Here is a 27,051-nt window from a genome sequence, read left to right on the forward strand (position 1 = left end):
AGAGATCGGGGCACAGGGGGGGAAGCATCACCGCTGGGCAGGGCTGTGATGGTGGCAGGGCTGTTACGGTGGCAGAGCTGCGATGCACGGCAGGGCTGTGATGCAACGGCAGGGCTGCCATCGTGGCAGGGTGGCGATGCCTGGCAGGGCTGCGATGGTGCCAGGGCTGCGATGCAATGGCAGGGCTGCGATGCAATGGCAGGGAGAGCAGGGCAGCTGCTGGAGCCCCGCTGGGCTACCGGGGGGGAGGCTGGAGCGGGGGCCGCCGCCAAGGAGAGCCGGCCAGCTCCTCCCTGCCCTTCCTCTCGCTGGCTGGAGAGCATCTGGGTGTCGCAGCTGCGAGCAGCGCTGCCGCGGTATCCCCAGCACACACCAGCGAGCAGGAGGCCAGCAGACACCTTGTCGCTGATTTATAGGCACCGCTTTGTTGTGCGTTCCCGATGCCTGCGGGATTCTGCTGACTTTACGCTTGCTTAACTCCCGCTAAGATCAGCAGCAACTTTGCCTTCGTTGAGATCATAATCCCAGAGCCTCCAAGTGGGAATATCAACAGGCAGTGCCAAACCACTTGGTATTCTGTGTTTGGAAGGCTGCGTAGGCTGGTGTATACAGCAGAGGGGAGTAATTCAGGGTGTATTTATTGCTGTAGCGTGACTCTCACAGGGCCCTCTAACCTCCTAGCGAGTTGGCTTGCCCAGCTGGGGAGCACAGGCTGTGATGGGGGTGAATTCCCATTTGGAAAGCGTGTTGAGATACTTCAGAGAGGCAAACAAATGTTTCTACAGAGTTATTGTTCTCTGAAGAGAATTATTACTTTTACAACTGAGAACTATCAGCTTTAAATGGAGATTTCTGTCTTAGCCTCTCTCCTCTTGCAAGTGAAGTATTTTTTTTATACTGAGGAAGCCTCAAAGGCATTATTAGTAACATGTTTTCTTTCCTCTTTCTAAAATCCCACTTTTCAGTTTTCTTTCACTATCCCATCTCAGGTTAGTGACTACTGACAAATACTATCAACACATCTCGACAAAGAATAAAGTTCTGTCTAGAGCTATTTCACTCCTTCCAACATGTTGAACTAAGAAAGCTAAAGCAGAAGCGGGGGTGGGGGAAGAAAGAGAGAAATGAGAAACATTTCCAAACATAACATAAAAGGTCTTGCCTTAAGACCATGGATTTCCTTTTTGGTACTTTCAAAGAATGTGTCTTTAGTTCTCTTTGGCTGTGTGACCAACAGTTGTGGGGTGTGTCTGTGGTTTTCTTCTCTTCACAGTAACTCTATTGTTCGGAAACTGCAGCCAATTTATGGAAAGAGGTGGAATGTTTATGTAACTTACTTTGCTTTAGACAAGAAATAAAAAAAAAATTTAAAAAAAGACTGGTGGAGGAAGGCCAGTCAAAACAGGATTTTTCTTCCTTTCTGGACACAGATGTTGGGAGGAAAAAAATGCTAGTTCTGTCTTCACATTAAGCTAAACAGCATTTCCATTTTTAGATGTTTTAATTAAGTAGGTCAGAAAAGTAAAATCAGGCATTAGATTTGTGCTATAATTTACTTGTTTCAAAATGTGCCATGTTTGAGAGTTACTCTGTTGACATGCTTACAACACCATAAACTGAGAAAGAGATGTATTAGGGTCAGATGATACCACTGTTGGGACTGCTGTGTCCCAAACATATAGTTGGCAAGTACTGCTAGACTGCAGATGGCAAGTGTCTCTTCATAACCAGACTGGAGTTCCCTGCCATTTCCAAATTAGCTGAGCTACAAATACAATTTGCAAATTGCAAACCAAACCAAGGTAGGGAAAAGAACAAATCTTATTATTTATGTGTGCCCACTGCCTGTACTGCAAAAGTGGACAAGTTAGCATCACCGTGTTTTGGCCTTATCTATCCAGTACCCTAATGTCTTACTTGAACTCTTCTTTAACTGCAGTACTTATCTAAAAACTTTAGGTCAAATTCATCTTTTCTAAATGGACAAAGCTTGGTCCATATTTAATAAAAAACTTTTTCATAAATCAATCTCTAAAGCTCAGGTGGACATCGAAGTGAATTTGTTAGGCTGGGGCTGACCTTAACCAGGCAGTTGCAACTCACTTGAAGCCAGCAAATTTACATCAAAACTATCTCAAAATAGGGTTTTGAATATAAGAAACAATTTCCAGACATCACTCAGCACCATCACAGAACATATCCTCCTCAAATCTTAATGCCACCAGCATGAAACCAAATGGTCTTGGAGCCAGGCTATGCAGACACCAGTACTGCCAATACTGGCAAGACTGGGTTGCAGAGTCTAAAATCAAATTTTGGTCTTCATTTCAGACATACACACAGAAATCTCACAAAAAAAACCAAAAAACAAAAAACAAAAACCAAACAAAACCAAAAAACCAAACCAACATGGAAAGTATTATAAATAGAAAACAGAATGGAATTAGGTGGCTCAAAAGCCTGAGTGAATGCAGTATTCTCTTGAGCCACAAAAAAATACAGAGTTGGAGAGACACTGAGGAAGCTGCCCCTGCCAAAATATTTCAGCTTTGACAGGGAGAACAGTTTCTGGAGGAAGACTTTGTTTCTATAATTATCTGGTTCTTTGCCTCACTAAGACCACCAGTTTATTGCACTGGGCCAATAAAGACTTCTCCTGTGCCAGGAACATCCAAGAGTTTCCACCCTCATCCAGCACTCAGGTGGCAGAAAACCCTTAACCTATTCCTGAACCCGTAAGCTTTTCAATTGCTCTGGAAGGCAGGGCTGCACCAGCATGAACGAGGGATGGAAATTATTCCAGCAACATTATTCAACTTGAAACCCCCACTCAAGTATGCAGAGAGTTTATTTGACCCCACGGGCCAGATCGAGCTGTGATTGCGTTACCTCCTCGCCAACTGCAACAGAATTGCACAAGCATGAGCAGAGTCTGGTCCAACAACAAGTAATTTGCCATATGGAAGCTACTGAGCAGACATCTGCAGGACCCTGGAAGTGCTTTTCTATATACAGTGCTGAGTGCTACAGTTGTGCATTCCACAGAGACTCAGTGTGCAGAGGGATAGAAATGAAACATTATTTAGGGTTCTGGTTTCTTGGCCTTGAAAACTGAAATCTGAAAACAATTAAAGCCCAGTGCCATACCAAATCAGTTATGCAGTCATTCCTGGATTTTCCCATGGAATTTTTACATAAGAATTAGAGTGTATTTGCTGCAAACTTACACAGACACACAAAGAATTGTGCTGGTCAGAGGCAGACCAGCTTATAGATGAGCTTCAGGAGTTTTTGCAAATGCATGTAAAAATCAAAGGCATACAGAAACACACTACTAAAGATTACTAGACATTTGATGACAGCTCACTCATTAAAAGCTCTATCATGCCTCACAGCTTGTCCCTGAGAGATGGTTTTCCACACCCTCCTATTCAGGCATTGCTTATCTTGTGTGTCACTGTAGACTTTCTTTTCCAGCCCACCGTGAAAACCCTTTCCAGCCCACAAACTGGGGGACTGGAAATATCCTCTCCAACTCTCTTGGAACACCTTTCAGTCATGGCATTGCTGGGGGATGGAGCAAGCCCTGTGCTTTTTCAAGGAATGAGCAACCTTTGATGGTAGGTTGGCCGCTGTCCAGGAGCACACAACCAAGAGGCTCCCTGCAGCTTTCTCAGCTCTTTGTGCCCGTGTAGCAGCTGGGCAAAATCTGGTCTCACAATGGTGTGTCTGTATTGACACCACCAAATCCAGTCCTAGCGGGACTAGGGAAACACCATCCAACTGAAGGTCAAGCTTTGAATTATAATGGTGCCCTCTAGTCTCTAGATATCTGAATCAGCTGCTTCCCCCTTCACTCAGAGCACTGTAGCTAATGTTTCTTTATCCCATTTAAAGTCTAATTGCCTTTAGAGAAGGGGATTTCTGTGATTCTTTCAGAAAAGTGAAACTTTTGCCTATGCAAGAATGAAAAAGACAGCATAACCACCAGGCAAAAAAGTAAGGTAATCAAGTCTCTTCAGTTTGCCTTCATTGCAGGAGACCTGATGAAAACTTCTTGTGAACACAGCTGTGTTGTGTGAACACAGTGCAAGTGAAGGTCTCTGATTATTTCCTGGTACCCTGTTAACACATTTGTTTCTTTTCTCTAGCCCATTCATGAGTACTAAACCCACGGTAACACTCACCAGATTTAATGACAGATGTTACAACTGACCTGTAGAATAGTGTTGGAGCCTTACCCAGATCTGAAATGTGGACACAAAGGTGGGAAGCAGAGTGTCACCATGATGGTCTTGGGGGGAAAAAAACATTTTCCATTTTGAGCCTTATATGGTTAATTCAAACCCTTTCTTTCATTGAACCAAGTGTTGTCATAATTTTCACTGCATTAATCTCTAGAGTTCAAATCCCTTTTTTAACATGACACTTTGGATGTGACATGACAAGTGTTAATATTCATTATTCTACAAAGCTATAAATATCCTGAGGTATAGCAACTCACTGCAAAGGACAAGACCAAAATTATTTCCTCAGCCCTGTGCTTACATTCAGATCTGCATCACAGATACTGTTTTACACATACTGAAATGCTTCTCTTGCACTTATTTTGGCACTAAAATTCACTCACGTACTTTTATTTCAAGGGATACTTGTAAAGTTAAATTAAAATACTCAGTCAAACTTTCCAGTTCACAGTAGGCAACTTGCACACACACATTGACATTCAGCTTATACATCATTATCCTGTTGCAGAGCATGAAGAAAAGCAGTCATTTCAGAAGCTGCTGGAGTTTCCCTACTGAATTTTTCCTACAGATGTTTTTTCTAGCAAGATCTTACTTGCAAAGTGTTTTCCCATCAGAGGCTTGCCAGGTTTTTGGGGCAATGCTGAACAAAGGTCTTACCACCTTTGTAACACTAAACAGTATTTAGTCTCTTTCATAAACTTGATAGCCTGTAAATCTGAGATGGTCCACACCCTCTGCATTCCTATGTCGCATACTAACAGCCTCTTCTTTAATTACAAGGTGTGGCATTTCTGGACAAGAGACAGCTAATCCTCCAGACGTGTGTTATTTACATTTACCCTAGAATTTCTCCTTTATGCAAAGCTTTGGCTCTGAAACTGCCAAGGTTAAACCACTCCAACAAAACCTCTAGCTCATGGCCACACTTTGATGCCGTTTTTAATATTCTAGTTTACTAATGATTAAGTAGAAACATTCTGAACATAAAGGATGCAGATCTAAAAAGCTGGGAGGTACTTGGATCCAAGTTTGGTTCATGTTGCTATCTGTTACAAAACGCAACCATCTGCAAAACTTCAACAGCAGCCCAAGTCAACGTGTTACTTTAAACCATGCTCAACTGCAGCTGTCTTGATGAGTCGTTAATTAGGAAGGAAAAACACTAAAGCTCTGGGTTTCTTATGTAAAACACAGAAGACCGCGTGGTGGGCATTTTGGTGCTGTCAGTCGCTGTGGGTGGGAGGACAGCAGCACTGCCCAGGTATGGGCACCGGCCCTGGGAGCTCCAGCAGCCGGGAATGGCGGGCCCAGCCCTGCAGAGCCAGCAGGGCTCCCTGCCAGCCTCGCCCTCTCTGGGAGCTGGACACACCTTGCCCGTGGCTGCTCAGGCCCGGGGAGGGCCCCTTCCCTCAGCAGGGCCGACATTCCTCTTGGGCCGCTGCCGACCCCGTGCTGGGCTGTTTCCTCAGCACCGGCCAAGTCTGTCACCCACAGCGCTTCCCACATCCCGCAGCTCCAGGAAATCCAAAATGCCTTCCTCCAGCCACACATGCCTCCTCCCTGCTTTCCCCCGAAATACTTCTCCTGTTCAAGGGCTTCTCTCTTGCTGCCATTTCTTTTTTTCCTTGCTCCCAGCTCTGAGAAATCCCCACTGATTGTCGGGGTACAACAGCATGGGGAATGACCGACCAGGGGAAGCCAGAGAGGAACTGACTTGGTGGCAAGCTGTCACCTCTGAAGGACAAAGATTTCTGACCCTGGCCATGCACGCAGTTGACAAAGGTCCCCTCAAACATCCCTCTCCCCCCAGTGCACAGCTGAACTCCACAGCCAAGGTGGTGGCACCTCAGGGAGAGCGTGTGAGGAAAATGACAAGGTGCCCTGCAGACACCCAGGTGTGAGGAGGAGGTGGCACAGGTGCCAAAGCAGAGATTCCTCTGCAGGGACACCCATGCAGCACTGCAGGTCATGGAGAGGACCCACACCAGAGCATGAAGGAACAGCATGAGGAAGGAAGAATGTGTGTCTGAGAGGAACTGTTCCAGACTGACCACAACTCTCATTTCCCATCCCCTGCACCACCTTATGAGGAAAGAGACAGAGAAGTTGGGAGTGAAGTTGTGCCTGTGAAAAATGAGGGGGAGGAGGTGCTGTTTTGTCTTTTTTTTTTTTTTTCTCACTATCTGATCTATTTTTATAGATTATCAATTAATTGTCCCCATGTTTAATCTGCTACGCCTGGTAAGTGATACCCCTGTTTCTATCTTGACCCATGAGCTTTTCCCCATTTATTTCCTCCCATAGACCTGTTGAGGATGGGGATGCCTGGATGGGCAGCTGGCCATGGTCAACCCACTGCAATCATACACTGGACCAACAGCAGGAGACAGGAGAGAGTAAGGACAAGAGCAGAACAGTTACCCTGACACTGCAGCCTGGATCTGGTGCTCATGCTGCTTCCTCATGAATTGGACCATTATCAGAGGATTGCCCTGGACACAGAGCCCCACTTCAACATGTACTCATCATGAGGTTGAATTTGTGGGTTTGGAAGTTAGTTGGCAAGAGGAAGGCTATCCCTGCCACCTACCCAGAGAAAACCTTCTTAAATAAGACAGACTATTTCCTGAAGCATTTCAGGAAACATCTATTGAAGAGAAGGATCATGAAAGAAATCAGGAATGACACAAACCAGTGAGACACAGTACAATTGGAAAGACTGTATAAAGGCATCTCTTCTTGGGCCCAAAATAGTACAAAATATTGTGATGGGGTTTAGCTCACAACTTTTTCTAACCAGTGTATCTGTTGGCAGATGCAGAACTACTGCACTCCTCTGCTCTTTCTACTCAGGACTCCTTTAGCCCCAGTTCCAATTCCACTGCTGAAGAATGCCAGGCAAGCACACAAACTGCCTCTTCTCCGTGGCTGAATGCAGCAGAAAATGTATTAATGGAAAAAGAAGAAATGCCAAAGGAAGATAATCTCAGGACATGGCCCGTGCAAAATGTAACTTGCCATAACAGCCCCAAGAGGCACTACTGGCAAAATACCCTGGCATGTTACAGCATCCTCCCAACTTGTATAAAAGTTGTTTTATTGCTGATCTCAGTTTACTGTATTTCCAGGCATAACTGAGTTGTGGGGTGTTTTATGGGTCGTCTGACCTCTGCACTAAGTGTTCTGGGCTATGATTAAGGCTCAGTAAGGCAAAGCTCTCCATTTTTTATTAGCTTTCTTCTATTTTTGCAGAGCTGCTTTCTAGTCTTTTATCAGATGATCTGCAGAATGATATGCAATACATCTCATGAAGCAGTCCATGGATAACCAACTGCTTATTCTTCCTCCTGGAGACACCAATGAGTCAGGGGCTGGGAAACGTGGGCAGTATTTATCAGCATTGCACTGTCTCAAAGCACAGCTGCCTCAGCTCCCCCTGGCCTCTCCTTTGCACCCAAAAAACAGCATTGGCAAGAAAATGAACATGCAAAACCTACTTGAAAACTTCAGTTCATGAAGTTTCTGGGTGAAAACAAAACCATCTGAATTCAAAATTACAGTCTTTACAAGTAAAACTACTTCCTTCCTGTTCCTCCAGCTTCTCCTGCTTGACACAGTGAAAATCCCCATGAGAAGCTCATCTGTTCATACCCAGGAATTGCTCATGTTACTAATGTGCATAATGTGGATGCAAAAAGTCATTGAGACATTAGTACATTGTTAAACCATATCCTGTCATATCCACTGTGGGGAACACAAAGTATCAACTTTTATGGAAATACCTGGCTTATTTTATCTGTCCTGCATGGAGTGAACATGGAATGCTAAGATTACAAGGGAAGTCAGAGTTACCCAATTTTTTTGTCAGGACCCCTTGGTAATGTTTCAAGGAAAAGGGAATTATTAATGAAAATGTTCAGAAAGTTTTGAACAGATGAAGAGCAGGGCAGGCCCCTTTGCTACTGTGGCTGCAGAAGGACTAATCCATGCATATGGCAAAGTACTATCAGGGAGAAGATTGGGTTAAAGAAAACCAAAGGAAGAGTGATGTGAAGCTGGTGGTGAAATAAAGGAGGGAAATGGAAACTCTAATGAGAAGTTACTTGTCCATGACTGATGCCAGAGAAGGAAGGTAGCACATTTCAGAGAAGTATTTTTCAATTCATGACCCAGTTCCGTGACCCAGTACGTTTCTCTTCCCCTTCTATGTCCTTTAAGTCCAGTGTTGGCAGCCGTTTTGCCATCACCACATTCTCCAGTTTACAGGCAACATCCAGCAATGAGCCTTTGACTGGGAGAAACACCAGTGCTAATTGTTTTCCTTTGCACCTGCACCACAGTTGAGGAAGAGCAACAGGGCACAGCTCATCTGATACCTCATTGCTTGGGAGCTCATCAGCCCAAAACTCCCTCTTATTTCTGGGATATTCTACAAGTTTACAACCAGCAGGGTGATGTAGAAGTAATTCCAGAAGTAATTGCTGTGCAAGCCTATATAGTACCACTGGGCTGCTTACAGGTCCATAATTGTCTTAAAACCAGATTCCTGGATCACAGCTGCCCCTGCCTCCTCAATACTTTGCAGGTCACAAATCAGAGGTAGCATTTCCTGTAGCTCCAAATCGTCTGAACTCTCTTCTGGCCACCTCTGTCTTCATTGCACCCAAGACCCAACCTCTACATTTGAAATGGTGGGGGAAAGATATAAGGAAAAAACAGCATAAGGAAGAAACAGCCTCCATTCACACCCTTACATTCAAAAGTTCAAAGCTCTTTGCAACTGATAGTCACTGTCACCGCTCTGGGAAAAGTGCCCATCTCTGATTCACTATCTATATTTCTTGGCAGCAGCTACTACAGTGTCACAAGACAAAGAAGATTTGTGTTTCAGATCTGCCCATTGCAGAGACACAAAATTTGGACATAGATCCAAATTTTTGCCTCAAAATTATGGCTTCAAGCCCACTGGCTGGTGTAATTTTGGATGAAAACTCCTATATTTGTCCTCTTCTAGAGAGTATACAATTTTCACTAGTTACATAGAGGCTTAACAAATGGTCTGAGCGGAGATTTCACAATGAATATGTGATGATTAACTGTAGGATCACAGAGATTAAAGATGGAAAAGGACTATTAGATCATTGCAGCCCTATGGCAGTTGCAGAATTGTTCACTGTAGTGCCTCTCTTCCAGCATCTTGTTCAGGCTAGTTTAGTGGCTCAAGTAAAGGCTCTCCCAGATTTTTTCTGGAGGCTGTTCCACACTTGAGCAGATCTTGCTGATATTTACTTAATTTCATCTTGCTCCATTCTATAGCCAAGAGCCATCTTAAACAGCCCTCTTTCCTACCGTGTCTTTGTGTTGCTGGTTTCTGCCCTTATGTCACTTCATAAATTCACATCTGTTTTTCTGTTTTCATTTCCCAAGATCAAGATCAGCATTGACTAAATAGCACATTTCCATGTATGCTATGCCCTCTCCAACCTTTGTTAAACCAATCTAGTCTTTCTTTGAGATGACATTGAATTTCTGCTGTTTGACTAATCATGTCATTTCCTGCTCCAGAGGTGCCAGCATGACAGAGAGCAGGACCCACCAATTAATGAGATATAAAGATACAAGAAAGGCTTTCTTCAGGTAATCGTCTTTGACAGCTTAGTACAGCAGGAGACAGATGCAGACTCGACCTGAGGCTGCATGATGACTTCAGGTCAGTTCCTGCTCTGACTCGGATCCCTGAGTTTTCTACTCTGCATCCCAGGCTTAGGTGTAAAGCAGCGCAGCTGGTGCCAATGAAAGGAAGAAAGCACCAGCACACCGCCATTAACTCCAACAGACCGAGGCCGGGAAAAATACATTCGTCTCTTGAAGTCACGTTAATGGAAGATTTTCTGCTGGATCAGGATCAAACGCTACAAGGTAGACATTGTCTAATACAGAGAATGATGTGGCTGAACTAATGCCAGAGCGAACAGTCCTAATGACCCTCGCGTTAAGGAGCCCAGAGACAAGATAGAACAAGGCCAGGGCTCCAGGAAACAGCCCAGCACAGAATGTGTACACACACGTGCATGTCCTCCAACAAGCTACACCCAGCCTCCCTCGGGCACACCAAACAGAGCCTCCCGCTGCCTGCGGGCAGGCGGCTTTGCAGAGGTTTCAGGTTCCCACTCAGAGCAAATGACAGCGTAGCAGCTACGCACACAGCTTTAACTCCGAAAGCCATCACAGATGTGAGCGCCTGGTGTTGATCCCGGCACTTCTAAATTTTCTGAATTCCCTGCTTAGTGAAGGGTGAAATTACACTCACGCTCACAACTTCCAGCTTGTGGAAAGCAGCTCGGAGCAGGTAGCGGAGGGTACGGTGTACAGAGAATAAAAGATGATGGTTGTGGGTGCAGAGAAATATGTTCCAGCAACACAGACTTTGTTGTAGTAAAGTTCAGACTGGGAATTTGCATATGGAAATTCTTTATGAAGGTACTCTCATTAACAACCTCAATTGCACTCTTAAGAGATTACAGCAGTTAGGGAGAGGTAAATGAGCTCTGTCAAAACAGGAACAGCTCTAAGTGATTCCCCCAAAGCAGGATCAGGGCATGCACCGTGGCAGACTTCCTCCATATTCTGGCACTGGCTAAGCAAATTATGGAGGTGTTTCTCTTCTGCTTCAAAGCAGAAAGTCTGGCAGCAGCTCTTGTCAAACGATGTGGAGTCTGAAAGAATTTGAGTCAAAGCAGTGTTGATGCAAAGCAAAAAAAAAGAAAAGAAAAATGTTCAGGCCTCGGTTCAGACACTACAAATCACCTCTATTTCCCAGGTTCCAAGGCACAGTAGATGCCCCTTAACCGCCTCTGAGCACCTAAATTCAGAGTGAATTTAGGATCAGCAGAACAGGGCGGGAGGGCTGATGCATGGGGTCACCTGCAGCAGAGGGCTGTGCCAAAGATGCATCTTCCTGTCAGAGCTTTGGATGCTGTGTAGCTGCACCTCTGGGAGCTTTAGCAAGCCTGCAGCTCTTCTCCAGACAACCATATGAGAGCTATAAGGCAGCTGTTTCTTCCCCAATAAGGCTCATTCAAACATGAGCAGATCTTTCAAGCAGCATCTGAGTGTCTCAGGCAAGTGAGATCCCAGGACAAATGGAAGTCAGAGAAGACCACTTAGCCACATGGGGCTGGACACAGAGATCCTTCCTAATGTACAGCCTTGGCAATCACCAAAGAGTTCCAAATATTTGCCAAGCCTTGGAGGTGCAAGAAGACGCATATAGATATACCTACCAAAAAGTCCACATACAAAAATCTTTGGTTTTTCTAATCTCCCATTTCTCAATGAAGGTTTTTTGTGCCTTACAGACCTCTGCAGTACTGGCCTGAAGGAAGTACAGTGGGTCTGGCAAGCTTCAAGGGTTTATAGCACTGCAGCCAACAGCTCTCACTGACCTCAAAAACTTTTCAATCCTGCTCAATTTCTGTTTCTTCAGTTAATCTCTGTGAGGAGGAGAAAATAACTACATGGGTGTCCTGGAATGGTATGTAGCCCAACAGATCTCCTCTGACAAGCCTTGCCCAAAGGTTCTCCTGTGCCAGGTTACTGATATCACTGGAGGTGTATGTGCCTTCCTCTGCTCAGGCTGACATGCTTTGCTTAAATTGACCACACTTCTTATGAAAGAGTGAAGGTAGGATAAGAGAACTCATAGAGCCTGCTTTTCCATCTAAGTTGTGTGAGCTGTAGGAAATGGGCACTTTAGATGGATGTGGCTGATGAAGCTACATGGTTGTTATAGAAGGAACAACAGAGTTTCTGAAGTGCTAGAAACAGGCTAAGAGGAAACAGACCTGGTGGTGCCTCTGCATAACTCAGAGTAACTACCATTGCAGAGCCTAGGAAAGAGATTTTTCACATGTGGGAACACTGCATTTATTATGGACAAAGAAGACTGTCACAGGGTCTGTGGCTGTGCACTGTGAGGACAGGACTAAAGCCCTGTGGGCTCCCACACCAGCCAGGAACTTAGTTGAGATTCTTGTTTTTTCAACTCTGGCTTTTTTAAATTTCACAGGTGCTTGTGTGTGGCGTTTTATGCTCTCAGGCTGCAAAGCAGCAGTCTCTGCTTTAAAAAAAAACAAAAGAAAAAAACCCCAAAACAACAACAACAATAATACCAAAAATCCCACAATCCTGCCCCAAAAACCCAACCCAATCGCCTGCTGAATTATTTTTCCCCTGAAATGGATGAATGCAAAATATCACCCAGTGACGCTCCCTACCACTGAATCCATCAGCACCCTTTGTGTTTCCATGGACATATTTTCTTTATAAAATCTAGTTCTCTCTTCCCTGCTGCTATGTAAAGGCTCAAACAAATGTCAGAAAGCTGACTGACAGACTGTACCGGCAAAGCAGAGAACCTGACTGTGTTCAGGGCTGTCAAGTGCACCAAGTAAACAAAAGAATAGATCTGTGTAATTTTTTCTCACAAATCTCTTTCAACTACAACTCTTATTTTAGACATTACTTATGAAAGAAAGCACAACACAATGTCAGTGTGCTTTAAATGTAAAAAGTCTCATTAGTTTTGACAAATTTGTTTCTCTGATAAATTTTGTTATCATTATCACAACCGTAAAGCCTGAACAACATTGTGTCCTCAGTAACTGTTTGAAAGTTTTTGCATCCTAAACTACTACAACCATTTAAGAACTATCAAGTGTTATTACAATGCTCTGGTCTTGTTCTTAAAGCCTACATCTGGCTTTTTCCTCAAGTCACCTCAGAGGCACAGCAGCCTCTCCATCTCATGCACAACCAGGACAGAACACCAGGATCTTCAAGGGTCTTTGCTCGATTTGCATCTCCTCGCTTGATGAGTCATTCCAAATGCACATATCTGGGTAAACTACATTCAGGTTTTACAGAAATCACCACCACTACAATGATGGAGCTTTCCGTTCCCTGCTGCAGTACAGGCTGCCTGCAGGGCTGACAAAGCCACCCTCCTAAACTGGGATTTACTCTCCTGCCCTGCCAGGGATTCTCAATCCAAGGGAGCAAGCGAAAGACTTGCATATGCGGGTTAGATTTTAAATCCCTCTTTCTGACAGCTTGATGCAGCTGCATGCTGCAAGCACGTCTGACAGATATTGGACCCAGGGGAGGATCAGCTCTGAAAAACCTTCCCTGGGATATTTTTGCTCCTTTTTCTCCATTCTATACATTTCTTCTAACTCCCAGGATGGGTAATTTTCCTCACCAAAAAAAACCAAAAACAGTCAAAATGAGGGGGAAAAGGAAGGAGAAAAATATGCTGCAGTGAGTGGGCAGCTGGGCAGGCATGGTGTGTGTAAGTTTATTTCCCAACGAGCCAGGGAAGGAACCACGGATTTTGCAAATGCCTCAGCCTGTAGTAAGCTCCATCCAGCCTCTGCCGTGGGGCAGGGATGGACACATGGGGCAGACTTGCTGTGAGCAAGACAGCAGAAGAGGGCTCAACACCTGGGAGCTCCCAGAAGAGGCACCTGGGCAGGTAAAAGAGCTTTCTGCAGGGTTTGTAACCTCTTGTGCAACTAAATCTGTACAAATCGCCAACGCTCCCACAGCACAGCTTTGCTGTTTGCCAACAATGAAAACAGAGCAAAACACGAAGTACTTGCACACCCAGCCTTCTCCTTGGTAACCCACCGCCTCTGGGCTGGGAGGGGTGGAAAGCGGCTGCTGGGCTGCCTGGGTCATCGCCTCCTCAGTCCATCAGCTCCTGTGTGCCAGCGAGAACTCGCCCTGCATCTCCCTCCCAACATTCCTCCCCCCAGCCGGGGACAGCGGCTCTCCCTGGCCACGCATTCCAAACAGCCCCACCGGCAGCCACTGGCACTGGCGGTACGGCTATGCCCGAAACACCGAGGGGTTCTACATTTGCATTTAAGAGTATTCAAATTTATTTTCACTTTAAAGGTTGAGCTCCTTTTCAGTTAGTGTTTTTCCATTTCTACCCGGAATTCAGATTTATGTAGCATGTAACCGAACGTGTGAAGGTATGTGAAGGCTCCAAATGCACAATGCAATACTATAATGTAGCTCTTTGTTATGCTAATTATTCCTTCCCAGCTGCTCCTGCAATAAGAGCCAGCCCGACCTATCAAAGGGGAACAAAACCTCCAGGCAAGCTTGCAGTTGCAAGGTCCCCTTACCTCTGTGCTCGAGGGGCTGCAACTATTCTGGCACCAGTAAACCAAGCCGAGAGGTAAAACAAAACAATTTAATATTGCAGCTCTGCTGTTGCTGGGAACATGAGCTAGGAAATAAAAAGTGATACCCTCTTGACAGTCAGGTTGCTATGATTTACATTTTTCTCTCAGGTACCATCCCCCTCCACACACATCTTCTCAGCACTTCTGTGCAAAGGGGAAAAATGAGGCAGTGTGGGAAAACATCCAGTCAAAGCTCAGAGACTCTGCTGAGATTCTGATTTTGGCACCTACCAAAAGGGAGGGCTGTGTGATCATGAAGGATTTTTAGAACATGGGTGTCAGATTCATGACAGCCAGAAAATTCTGGGGTTGCATCATATAGATTAAAATTGAGTTCCCAAATAAGAGTAACTTTTTAAAAAAAGGTTTCCTATATTCACAATTAAAGAATAAAATTATCAGCCTGGTTGCCTTTCCATTACTTATGATGATATTTGGTTAAAATACAGTTTGTCATGTCCCTGTGTTTCTAGAGCCTAGAAATATATCTTAGTGATAGTATATGGAAATATTCAAAGGGACAAAGGAGCTCTGGGAGCTGGAAAGGTACTACTGGGGTCCACAGCAGCTTGAGAGGCTCAGAGGATCACTGGGAATGGAGGGCAAGATTGTTAGCTGGATGCTTTATTTGTAATGGTCACCAGTGAAATACCTCAAAAGCTGACATTACACTGTCATCTTTAAGCCTCAGTATTAGCAAACAGGCGCTTCCAATGGCTGGATAAATTCATACAATGAAAATCCTTGTCTCAGCCTGCATGCAGAGTAAGGCAAGTGATCTGACAGTAGCTTATGCTCAGCTTGTATTTTGAGATTTTCTTCATGCCTGTGATGCTTATACAGGTTATTTTAAAGTTTCAGTATTGGAGCAATCTTTCAATGGAGATACAGGATTGTATTAACACTATGTGCCTTACTTCCTACAGCAAAGACAAAATGAGATTTGTCATCATGCCAGTTAGTCTGCTGGTAAAGCAGAAACCAATCTGTTACACAGAGAAGGGGTCAAAGAAGGAATAATACATATTCAGCCTCCACAGGTAAAATGTAGGCTGCTCAAGATTTAACAATTAGTCAAATTTTATTTTCAGGATAATGCTAATTACAATATTAATGGAAATTGGGAAATGCAGGTGGCTTTAGCCATACTTATGGAGACTCACAGGAGATAAGTTTGAAGAAAACAACGCTGAAAGTACATTATACTATAATGAAACAACACTTAGATTTATGTTCACTGTCTGAGGGCTTGTAGGAAAGATAAAGGACAGCAGCATTTTGAGCCAAACCCACACTACTGTACTCAAAGAAATAAATGGCCCCATGGCAGCCATATCACTAAGAGGATGATGAGTCTGGTTGGTGGGACCTACTCATAGACCAAAGTACAGACGATTTTGCCCTGAAAAAGCAAAGGATGGAGTGGGAGAAAATTACAAGGCCTTTTAGCATTTATGAAGGAATAGAGCACAGATTTTACACATACACCGATAGACACAAACCACTCTGGAATTTGAGAATAAAGCTGGATTTGAAAACAATCTTCTGCACAACTTTAACTTCCACTGGCAGAGGTTTTTCCTGACTAAAAGAGGTAAATACAGAGTAGCTGGTCCCACAAGATGTGGGCTGGAAGGGAGGGATTGTCTTTTAAAGCCTTAATTCTGATTAAGAAAATGAGGAAAGGGGAAAAGACAAAATCATCAATAACTAAAGATGTGGGTGGTCAGTTTACAGGACCAGGCACAATTTCTCCAAAAATCAATAGCACAGCATCATCTCATGCCAGCTAAAGGTCTCATTACCCATCACCCAGTTGCAAAAATCTCTGAAATACCGGCCAGCAAACTGCTAGAGACCATTGACACCAGTCATAGTTCATGAGGAATATGTTTCTCATCGTTTCATGAGAAAATAACGTATTAGAAATGTAAAGCAGTGAGGGGATGGTAAGAAGGATGCTGTGTAGTCCCTCTGAACTTGCTGAGGGCAACTGTGGCAGCTACAGGCCAGTATCATGGAGGAGAGAGAAGACTACCATCCATCTGGTGACCACCAGACAGTTCATCATCCTCCTCTGCAAGGACCTGAGCCTCTGGTGTTTTCAGGAAGCAGACACAGACCACCATACAGAAGGGTGAGCCTAGGGGAATATTCCACAGGGAAAGCACCACTGCAGGAAGCAGCTGTAAATGGATTGACCTTAAGCAGACAGGCCATTTATTGTCCTGCTACAATCCCAGTATGACAGAATAAATGCTCTCTGCAGTAAACTGGAAAATGCTGCTGGATTAATTGAGAAGAATTACTAGCCATAGAAGACGAGTTACTTTTCAAATTCAGTATCTCTCTGCTTTGGGGTTTTTGTTGGTATTTGGGGTTTTCTGATCATGCATACTTCTGAGTGTACACAGACCACCCATCTGTGGCTCCTCCTCATACAACATTCCCCTTGCATTCCTTAGCCAGGGGAACTTGAGCAATAAAAGAAGTGAAAACATTTGCCTACCTGGCCTTTCAGCTGGAGCTGGTGAAAAAGCTTTGCATGCTCTGCACCATTTTTGCAAAGCCAAGAAACTGAAACTCCACTTTCCCCAAGGTGCACTCCCTTCCTGGCAGTGATTTAAGACTAGGGAGAGCAACAACAGGCCAACTACAGCCCCAAAGGCAATTGCTTTCACATGATTACTGCCCTGGAGTTTTATCTAACCTTCCACACTTGACCCAAGGCCCCTTGGAAAGCTTCTGACCCAGCACAGTAAATTTGGTCTGGTCTTAGAGCCACAGCTGCTTTGCTTCATGCTTTTTAAAGCCCAGAGAGTGAAGGTCTCCCCCTAACACCCCTCAGCCCCAGGGCTGGTTCATGTTCAGCCCCCAGAGTGGACCAGCTGGCTGGGTACTCCTTGTCTCAACAGCCTTAAGCTGAGCAGGATTAGCTGCTGCAAAAGCACTCGGCACCCAGCCACGGCTGTGTTTACATTAGAGAAAATGGACCTCACAGAGACAGTTTGCAAACACCACAAGACGAACTTTTGTAAACTCCCTTGGTTTAGTCATCTTTCCCCATCTGTCAGAGAAGTTTAAGTGAGATTGAAAAAACACAGGAAATTACTGTGTATTCCAAGTAGTCGTGACTGAGCGGCTTGGCTGTTATATGGGATGCCTTGTGGAAGATTCGCATCTCCTAACATTTCCAGCAGGGTCCTTTGAAACGCTTCCCTGGCTACGATATTTTAGCAGGCTGTGCACACCCTGCCAGGAAAAGCCTCTGGGGTGCTTCGTGCAGCTGTGGAAAAGCTCATACCAGTACTGAGGAGTGACCTGCAGAAAGCGAGGGCAGCCCCTGTCTTAGAGGCTGCAAAGCAAGGGATGGACAATGTAAAAGGTCAGGTCCCTTTGGGAGGCCTCCATGTGAGAGTTACATTCACTGAATACAACGCCAGATGATATCCTTTATCTCACAGCATTTTAAACCTCTCCCTGATGTGACTGACTGGGTTGGTTCTGGGGTTTTTTTGTGATAAAACTTAAGAAACTTCTTTTGTCAAGGCTCCTGGCATGAGTGAGCAGCCATTGCACTTGCTACAACTCTCGCTACACCTTTAGCTCCAGGAGGCAATGACAGGACACAAGTCAAATGCAGGCTAGAAATCACCTTCATCTCTTTGCCATAACTCCCTGATCACCAGATCACTCCATAGTGGCAATCTGAGCTAGAGGCAGCTGGAAAAGTCATTTAGGTGTGGGGAGTCACAGCTGGCACAAGGCTACAGAGGAGCCACAGAGCAGCCACCTGGTTACTTCGTTTAAAAACCAATTTAGCTCATGCTGTGGCTCTGAACCCTGCATCCCCTGCACAAACTGGAAGGGTGGTGGCACACCATAGCACCCTGGCAGCGTGTCATGGTCCTCATGATGGTAGGACACAAAAGGACAGATGGTAGATGAGGGGTGTAAAAGGAGGATGGAGGGCATGCAGGAAGATGAAATGTGAAAAAAGTCTGTGCCACAACTTTGCTTAGGGGCGTAACACCTTCAGGACTGAAAGAAGCACTTCATTTCTGTGGCTCAGGCTGTGTCTGTTTTCCCTGTGGAACCAGCTGCTCTGCTGGCACTGCACATCACTGCCAGCTGAGGCTGTCTGAGTGCTGAGGATGCTTAAGTACCATGTTAAGCTGTTTCAACAGATTAGCTAATACAGTAAAAATAGTAAAATTTTAGCAAAAGTAATGAGTATATATGAAGCACAATGATATTATGCCACGTGTTTTGAAAGAGAAACATGATTTTTTAAACTCAAATGAACTGTGCATTTCCAAGGGAAATTACCTGGATCCTGATGATAAAATGATACTTCTGTTCCTAGCGACAACAAAATTGATGTGACAACAGAAACATCTTTTTCTGTTGCTGTTTGGCATGTGCTGAGAATACTTTATAGTCTTATACTCTAAGAGCAAAGTGTCTTTTGATAGAGAGAAAAATAATCTTCCCAGAGAGAAGTGCTTCTGTCCAGTTCTTCCTGGCAGGCAGGCCAGGATCAAGTTCAGGAGCATTCATTTAGCAGTTATGTGGGGGACATATGGATGAAAGGCATTCATATAATCTTGTGAAAGAACTGTTTCTTGAAATTTTTTGATACTAGCAAAATGTCCCTAGAACTGGAGTGTGCAGTGGGCCTATTAGGCTTACAGACTTCACATGCTGTAAATCAAACGGAATTTAAACCAGAAATCCCATTCAGTCCGGCCCGGGTTGGAAATCTTATCAAAGTCTATTGCATTTCTGGGAATGGGACGAGGGTGTTTCCACCTCCCTTTTCTGACATGGAATGCCTCTGTCTCTTGTGAGGCCAGCAGGGTAGCTCAGCAGATTCCTGAGTCCAATACATTTGCTTCCAGTATTTGCTATTATTTTGTGAGGCCAGATCCAGAGAAAGGCATAAACTCCCACTTATCCCTAGGCCAACTTTTGTTAGATTTCCTCCCTTACAGACCCCGATGACAATAAGACTGTCCAGAGCTGTAATGGGTTAATTTCCAGATGTCTCTGGACCTAAAGAAGCCATTACAGAGGCCAGAATAGACAAAGATCTGCTGATCCATCACTTCAGCTTGTGCAAATTCACCTGAGAAGCCTCTGCCATAGGTTATGAGTGCAGGCTTGTTCTGGAAGACCAAGGAGCCCTTTAGGGTCAAAAAGATTTCAGCCCCCCCAAAAGTGTTGGCTGATTTGTGGTTTGGGCAGCATTTGGCCAGGTGTTTTCCTTGGCTGTATGTGCAAGTCTACAGAGAATCTGTTGCTTCTCAGTGCACCTTCAGACTGTCCTAAATCCTCCTGAAACCCTGGCAAGGCTGAGCTCCCTCACAGACCCAGCCTGAAGTGCACAGTGTAATCTCTTGAGCAGGGAGCAGTTTGATTAAACAGCATTTTCTTTGGTGAGGGAGGGGAACATAGGGGAAAGGACCCAGTAGCCATTGGAGATATAAAATTAAAATGAATTTTGGTCATTTTAATAAATATATATCAAGGAAATTTCACTTTACTACAACAACACATTAGTATACAAGCATCTAATATTTAAGCTTAAAACATCAAGCGTTTATCAAATATTGGAAAAGAGCAGACATTACTAGACTATCTGGATATAACACAAGAAAAATCAGATTTTTAAAAAAATTGGTCCTTGTGGACAAATGTCTAAATGATGATCCTACTCATACACTGTATGAATGAGATCTATATTTAATATTATTATTATTATTAATAAAAAAGCTTCTGTCTTGGAGAAATCAGGTGGGACTTGTACTTTCTTTATTTGTCATTTTTCATAATGATAACCCCTACAAACTTATGAGTTTAAACTCACCTGACTTCATAAAGGTTATCACTGATTTATATCCTGCTGTGTTTGTGGTCACCTGGGCTGAGGGGGAAGGTTTTCCTGTGACCACTGGGCTTTCTGACAAAGACCATACAGTTTGCAAATGTATTTTGCTACCCAAAATAACCATGGCCCAGGACTCCTCCAGCTGAACCCATGAAACCCAAAGCAGGGGGTCTCAGACACAGAGACCTGTCTGACTCCAGTGCCAAGCCGGGGGCTGTGTCCCCTTGGGGACACTCATGCCCTGCACCGAGCTGGCTGCTCCCCCAGCACAGAGGTGATTTTTACCCTTTGGGCAAGGAGCAAGCAGAGATGTCACTTGAGTGCAAGATGCTGTGGGAACAGGCAGCTATTTATGAGTCAGCTGTGGCCTGGATGTGGCTATTTCGCTGAGCACATCCTGCCAGTTGTTATGGGGACTGTGGGAACTAATTAATTTGGTGGATCTAAGACTCACTCTTGGTCCAACCCCAACTAATGTCTTCTGGGCAATTTACACAGCACACTTTTGCAATCAATCTGCCTAGGAATGACTAAATGTTGTCCTCAGCCACTGAAATCTCCAAAATGTTCTTTTTTAAAATTAAACCCCTTACATTCATTCAGATAAAACTGTGTTTATCGCCACATTATTAATTAACATTGTGCTTTTTGCCTTCTTGTCTTTTTTCAAATCAACGGCAAAAGTCGTAGAAAACTCCCGCATGCTTTTGCAATCTAAAAGAGAGAAATTATGTGAAACAGAATAAAGTATAAAACATGCCACTGGGTCATGAACTTCATTATACGAAGAAGAAAAAAAAAGAGCCCCAGCAACAGACAGTTGCCATAGAAACACTCAAGCATCGAATGCTTGTTTACAAGAGACATCTCTCTATTGTTTCTTAAATCCCTTCCTAAGGATGGCAAATCAAAAAGCAATTGAGCATCAAAAAGGAAGAACAGAGATGTTTGAATAGGAAGTTGAACTCAGTACTTCAAAGGTTAAAGGTTTCTAATAATATTGATCCACCCTGTGGGTTTCTTTTTTAATCTCTGTTTAGGTTAAATCCCTGCTGTATCAGATTCATACTTAATTTTCACACTGGCAAAAATTAAGACAAAAAGTAAGGCACCAAAAAAAAACCTGCCCTGTGTAACAACAAACCTCATTAGTTATTACAGCCGAGGTGAAAACATGCAAGTACTTGAGCTGCATGTTTGATTCTGATTAAGATTCCATAAACAGGTTATTTCTTTATGCTATGTCCTATTTTGTCAGTTGAACAAGACGCTGAATACAGGAATTCAAGAGTATCACTACAAAACATAAGGATGGTTTATTCCCAATCCATGAAGACAGTCCTTTGTCAGAACGAATACTGAGTTACAAGGAGCATATCATCCTTGCTGGTAGCATCAATTTGTTTACCAGACTTCTAATTCCTTGGTAAACATAATGGAGGTTCTTCTTAATTAATGGCAGACTTCTTGGGGGCGGGGATATGTAAAACGATATGTTTTCCCCATCTGGCTGATTGGCATTTTCAGCAACGAAAGCTCCACCATAGCTGCACAGACTACAGTGCTCAGCAGTAATGCAACTGTGTTCTTTCTGAAGTCTCCACGTTTATAAACAGCCTCTGATGGGGACGGCACAGAGACACTTTACGCAATCTGCTCTCCACTCTACACGTCATGTTTGTGGCATGATTGTACCATTCGTAGAAAACTATAAAAAATCCGTTCAAAATAAAAATTTGATAGAGAAGGAACATGCTGTGCATGCTTCAATAGAGCAATAAAAGATGCCTCATATTTTACTTCCTTTGTTGCAGCAGATTTTATTACTTGATAAAGATTCCTTTTTCCTTAAGGACTTTTTCCAAGATTCGCTTATGTTGCTCTTGTCATTACATCCAGTCTCAAAATAGTCATAAAATTTGCCTTTACATTCAAGAGCATGGGTGCCTCTCACAGGTTCACAGTTTAGGGCGATGCTCTCTCTCTCAGGTTCATTACCTCCTTTCTCGTCATTAAATTTTGCCTTTTCCTGGTTACTGTGAGACCTGCCATTAGTGATGAATATTTCATTAGCAGGTATCTGGTCATCACTTCTGTAAGAAGGTGCACTGCCAACTTCATAATCCACCTGCTGGGAACAGCTTGGCAAAGAAATGGGAGGGGAGGAGGAGGAGGAAGAGGAGGAGGAGGAAGAAGAGGAATTACTTTCTGTACTAGCATTAACAGAGTAGGGTAGATTTAAATAGTGACTGCCACATTCTTGATAGAAGCAGCACATGTGGAGCTTCTCATACTCCTCCTTTGCCATCCGAAGGCGTTTTCTGTATGGACAGTCCTGAGGCACGAACCACTCCTGTGGGGAGGTGCCACTGAAGGAGCAGGTGGAGAAGCACCAGTTGTTCTGCATGATGATCTCTCCGTGGATTCTTTTCATGAGATTGTTGATGAGGACGGATCTCCGCAGGTAGACTTCAGGATCATCGATGAATTTCAGCTTTTCCAAAGACATGTAAAGAATATGGGCCCGCTCCTCAAACACGGAGATTGTCTGAAAATGCAAAAAACACAAGATATGGAACTGAAGGCAACCGGTTTTGTTCCAGACAAGGAGAAAGGAAATGAAGCAAAGTATTCCCTCTGTGTCACTACTTTTCTGTTCTTTTTCTGAGGCATCTAAAACTGGCTTTTTTTTTCATTTTGCACATCCGTGTAGCTGGGGACCTGCTTTTTCCTGGCAACAGCATTCCCCCACGTTTAGGGGGCAAGCAGCTGAGCTCAGGAGGTAAGTAGCTGAGCATTACACTGCAGAGGCAATTGCAGGGCATAAATCCAAGGTGAGAGAGTGAAATCCAGATGCACACATCTGGCTCTTTAATTACATTTGGGATTAGAACATAAAATTGTTGTGCAGTTTTGCTCCAGTGATGGCTAGGGGGGGGGCTTTTGTTGCAAATGGACCCAATTCCATCATCCCCTGTGGGGCTTCTACAGAGCTGTGAAGCCAAACAAGGGTCCTTCCTGCAGCGCCAAGGTTTGCAAGAGGCAGCCGGCAGCCATCGCCTCACACAGCAAGTGTTGGAACATTTCATCTGCTGCCAGTGGAAGAGGCCCTCCAGCGAGGAGGAGGTCTCCATTTGCCAGGCCCTAACGCTGCTCTTGTGCACAGAAGTGCATGCAGGGAGGGAGGCAGGGAGAAACCCATCTCAAAGCATCCCAGCATCTGGAGAGCAGCTGTTGGCCGGCGTACTACGCCCCGTGCTCTACAGGACCGGTGGGAACGCAGATAGGCAGGGATAAGGTCAGGAAACGGAGAGAGGATAGGGATTTGCAGAAATCCTGGCTCTACGCCCATAGATTTGTTCTCCCTTCCACGGTCCTTCCAGGACTCCCTTTCTCAGCACTGGCAGCACCAGCAGGTTACTGCCCCTGGGAGGCCCCAGATTCTGCACTGTAATCGCTACCCTGGGAATTAAAATCAGAGAGGGGGCAATGCATGCTACTACTGTAAGCACTACTAACTAATTCTCATTTTTAGTAAGAATTTGGTTTGCGTAGGAGGAGAGCAGCACAGCACAAAGAGAGACTGCTCTAAATCCCCCCATCTGTGGCTTGATCATTCTTCCCTTTCCCACATGGTTACAGCATTTTTGCAGAGTGGAAGTCGTAGCTATGAGGACTGAAAGAGCTTAAAGCACAGCTGCTTTTCACATCCATTCAGCTCTCCTCAGCCCTCTAGCTCTTTCCACAGCCTGGTCATGTCTGCGAGGCTTAGAAGCAGCACAGTGCCTCATAAAAACAAAAATTGGCCATAATTTCATACGAGTTCACAGCTGAAGCTCTTTGTTAGAGAGAGTAATTTTCTATAATAAATGACTCATTTTAAATTATATTAAGCCTATAGGTTCATTTGCGTCCTTTGTACCTGCTGCAGCAACAGCCAGTGAAGCCATAAAAGCCTGGAGCAAACCAGTAAGTCTTGAATTGGGATTCTCCTGGAGATATGTACTGGAGGGACACCAGTAGGAACAAGTTGTCAAAGGCTTTCTTTTGTATGTTTGCCAGCAGCCCTCTGGAGAGAGGCTCCAGGCCCTACCATCACACCCTCTATGAGACAAGTAATCTCAGAATCTAACTCTTTACTGGGTGGCGGAGGTATAAGCATGTAAGAAATTCAAGGAAAGCTGGTGGGCATCCTCCCTCTGCCAGAGCTCAGCGCTGCAAAGTAGAAAATGTATTTGGGCTCAGCTGAAGAAACTGGTGACCCAGGGTTTCCGACATGTTACACCTCTGCAAACAACAGCACAAAACAGTGGCTGTGTCTAGCTTACCAATACTTCTACAACTGCTTCTTATTGCTCTTAAAAAAGACTAAATAACCATTCTTCCTCCCCTTTTTGGTAAGGAAATTAATCACTGATACAAAAATACAACAATCTTGTAAAAAAACACAACCTGGCTGAAAATTGGGAGAGTGAAGTGACATGTGTGAGACACTCACTAACTAACCAGAGCACATTTTTCAACACCTTTGGTGCTGTTTATTCACTGCTCTGGCAGCAGACCAGACATATTCTGAAATTAACAGCGGGACAATTTTTCACCTTCCTGGTCCAGGTACTTATTTCCAGACAACTCTATTAGTAGCTGAAAATTCCTTCAGCTGCTCTAATGTCCTTGGGAACTGAGCTCAGCATAAATGCTTGCTTCTCCTCCACAGAAATCCCTCCCTCATTGCCAAGAGAGCATGGGTAGCACTGGATCTCCATGGGCCAGGCAGGATTCAACAAGGCAAGCATGGTGTCTCAAGGCATGAGCCATCCCTATGCACTTCACCCCAGGCATTCGGTCCCATACAGAAATGGAGAGGAGCATAAAACCTCGACAAAAAAAGTCAGATTTCAATTTATGTATTCACTGGCCTGGGAAACGTTTGCTCTAATCTCTCCCCTGACAACTTCCATTAAAAAAAATTCTTGCATTTCTTAATCTGTTCTTTGGGAGTCATTAGCTTCTTAATAAACACGATTAAATACTGAAGGAACTTGTACTCGCTTTCCAAGTCATCCTGTTTCTTTAGAGCATCTGTAACCAGTGTGGGGTATACGGAACCTCTTACTATTTTCCCCCCCTGGAAAGAAAGTTTTATATGAGTGGGAAATCTTTTACTTATATTCTTCCCTTCTGTTGTTTAAATGCTGTTACGGAGCTGTTTCTGTAAGCATGACATGAACTAGCTAAGAACAAAATAATCTGAAAAAAAAACTTGTCCTCAACATTTCCATTTGCAGTTGTTATAAATGCAGAAACGCCTTTGCTTCTTTTGCAATTGATGACAATACAACAATAAATGTGAAGAAGTGACAACTGTTTGTTTCTGAGCAAACAGCTGGATCATTCTCCTAATTTCAGCAGAGTATTTCAGCCTTCTGGAAATGGGTCAATCGAGTGTTACTAAGCATCTGAAACTCAGAGTAAAAATAATGACTATTAGAAAACATACTTTATGCGTACAGCTGCTGAGTGGCGGATGAAAATCCTCTTCTTCCACATATTTCCTTTTAAAGTATGTGATCTTGGATGTTGTTACAGGATTTGAAATTCCCCTGTAATGTGATCCTGCGGGTAATAAATCAGATATGACAAATGACATGCGGTTTGCCGGAGGTTCTCCAAACAAAATACTTTTCATTTCCCTTCGCTCTACAGGAGAACGCCGCCGCATATTTTCGCATCTATTCGCGGCGATCAGGAATAAACCCTCTCCCGACCGGCGCACGCCCCGGGGCCGGTGCGAGCCGGGGCGGCCGCAGGGCTCTCGCTCGGCCGCCGGACAACTTCGCCCCTCCGCCGCTCCGCCGGCACCGAGCGCGACGGCGCCCGCCGGCCCCGCGCACCTGCGGCCCCCCTGGCCGGGAGACCCCCGCCCTCCGCCAGCCCCCGGTGCCCGCGGAGGCCGCGGTGCGGAGCGGTGCCTACCTGCGGCGGGGGGCCCGGGGGCCGCCGGGGCCGGGGCCGGCGGGGCGGCGGGGCCGGGGCGGCCGCAGCAGGGCGGCTCCCAGAGGGCGCGGTAGGCGGCGAGGTCGGCGGCTCCCTCGGCGGCGATGGGGCGGCCCAGCCGCTGCATGGGCAGCACCAGGGTCATCGCGGGCGCCGGCACCTGGAAGCGAAGCAGCGCGGTGAGCGCCCGCCGCCCTCACCTGCCCCCCGCCCCGCCGCCTTCCGCCCCCCGCGGCCCCCAGCAGCCAGACCTCTGCGCGCACGGATATTAAAAACATACGCATATCGATCTCACGGAGACACACGTTTGGGGTTCCCACCCCCCCACTCCCTCCTTATGGCAGGAGAAAGAGCGGAGCCCTCTGCCACAAAGGGCGCGGGGTCCCCGGCACCGGGAGTCGGTGCGCGCTCCCCCCAGGCCGCCCCCGGCCCCGCTCCCGCCGCCCCCCGGCCCCGCTCCCGCTGCCCCCGCCGCCCCTTCCCGGCCCCGGCGGTGCTCACACACCGGCACGGATCCGCTCACTGCTTTCCCATTTCCTCCCGGCGGCGGTGGCACGGCGCGCTCGGCACCGGCGGGGTGCGAGTCTGCCTGTCTGGGTGCGTGTGTCTGCGGTGCGTGTGTGTGTGTGTGAGAGAGAGAGAGAGCGCGCCCAGCAGTCCG

The 27,051-nt window shown here is 45.3% G+C and overlaps 1 protein-coding gene across 1 annotated transcript; it reads right to left on the minus strand.

The window, feature by feature from the left end:
• Positions 1 to 19,989: 19,989 nt before the first annotated feature.
• Positions 19,990 to 26,535, minus strand: SERTAD4 (SERTA domain containing 4). The gene is made up of 3 exons (XM_014887421.2): positions 26,370 to 26,535; positions 25,894 to 26,009; positions 19,990 to 22,941 (listed from the first exon to the last, which is right to left on the minus strand). The coding sequence occupies exons 1-3, from the start codon at positions 26,533 to 26,535 to the stop codon at positions 22,183 to 22,185; spliced, it is 1,041 nt and encodes a 346-aa protein (XP_014742907.2). The 3' UTR covers positions 19,990 to 22,182.
• Between the last annotated feature and the right edge of the window lie 516 nt (positions 26,536 to 27,051).

Source organism: Sturnus vulgaris, chromosome 3 (assembly GCF_052056855.1).
Source record: "Sturnus vulgaris isolate bStuVul1 chromosome 3, bStuVul1.hap1, whole genome shotgun sequence".
NCBI lineage: Eukaryota > Metazoa > Chordata > Aves > Passeriformes > Sturnidae > Sturnus > Sturnus vulgaris.

Excerpts from the sequence above, each read along its gene's own strand:
- SERTAD4 (XM_014887421.2), bottom strand. The coding sequence starts at position 26,535 with ATGACCCTGGTGCTGCCCATGCAGCGGCTGGGCCGCCCCATCGCCGCC. Across the intron at positions 26,010-26,369 it reads CCCCGGGCCCCCCGCCGCAG|GATCACATTACAGGGGAATT; the intron begins GTAGGCACCGCT and ends TATTACCCGCAG. Across the intron at positions 22,942-25,893 it reads TCAGCAGCTGTACGCATAAA|ACAATCTCCGTGTTTGAGGA; the intron begins GTATGTTTTCTA and ends TTGCATTTTCAG.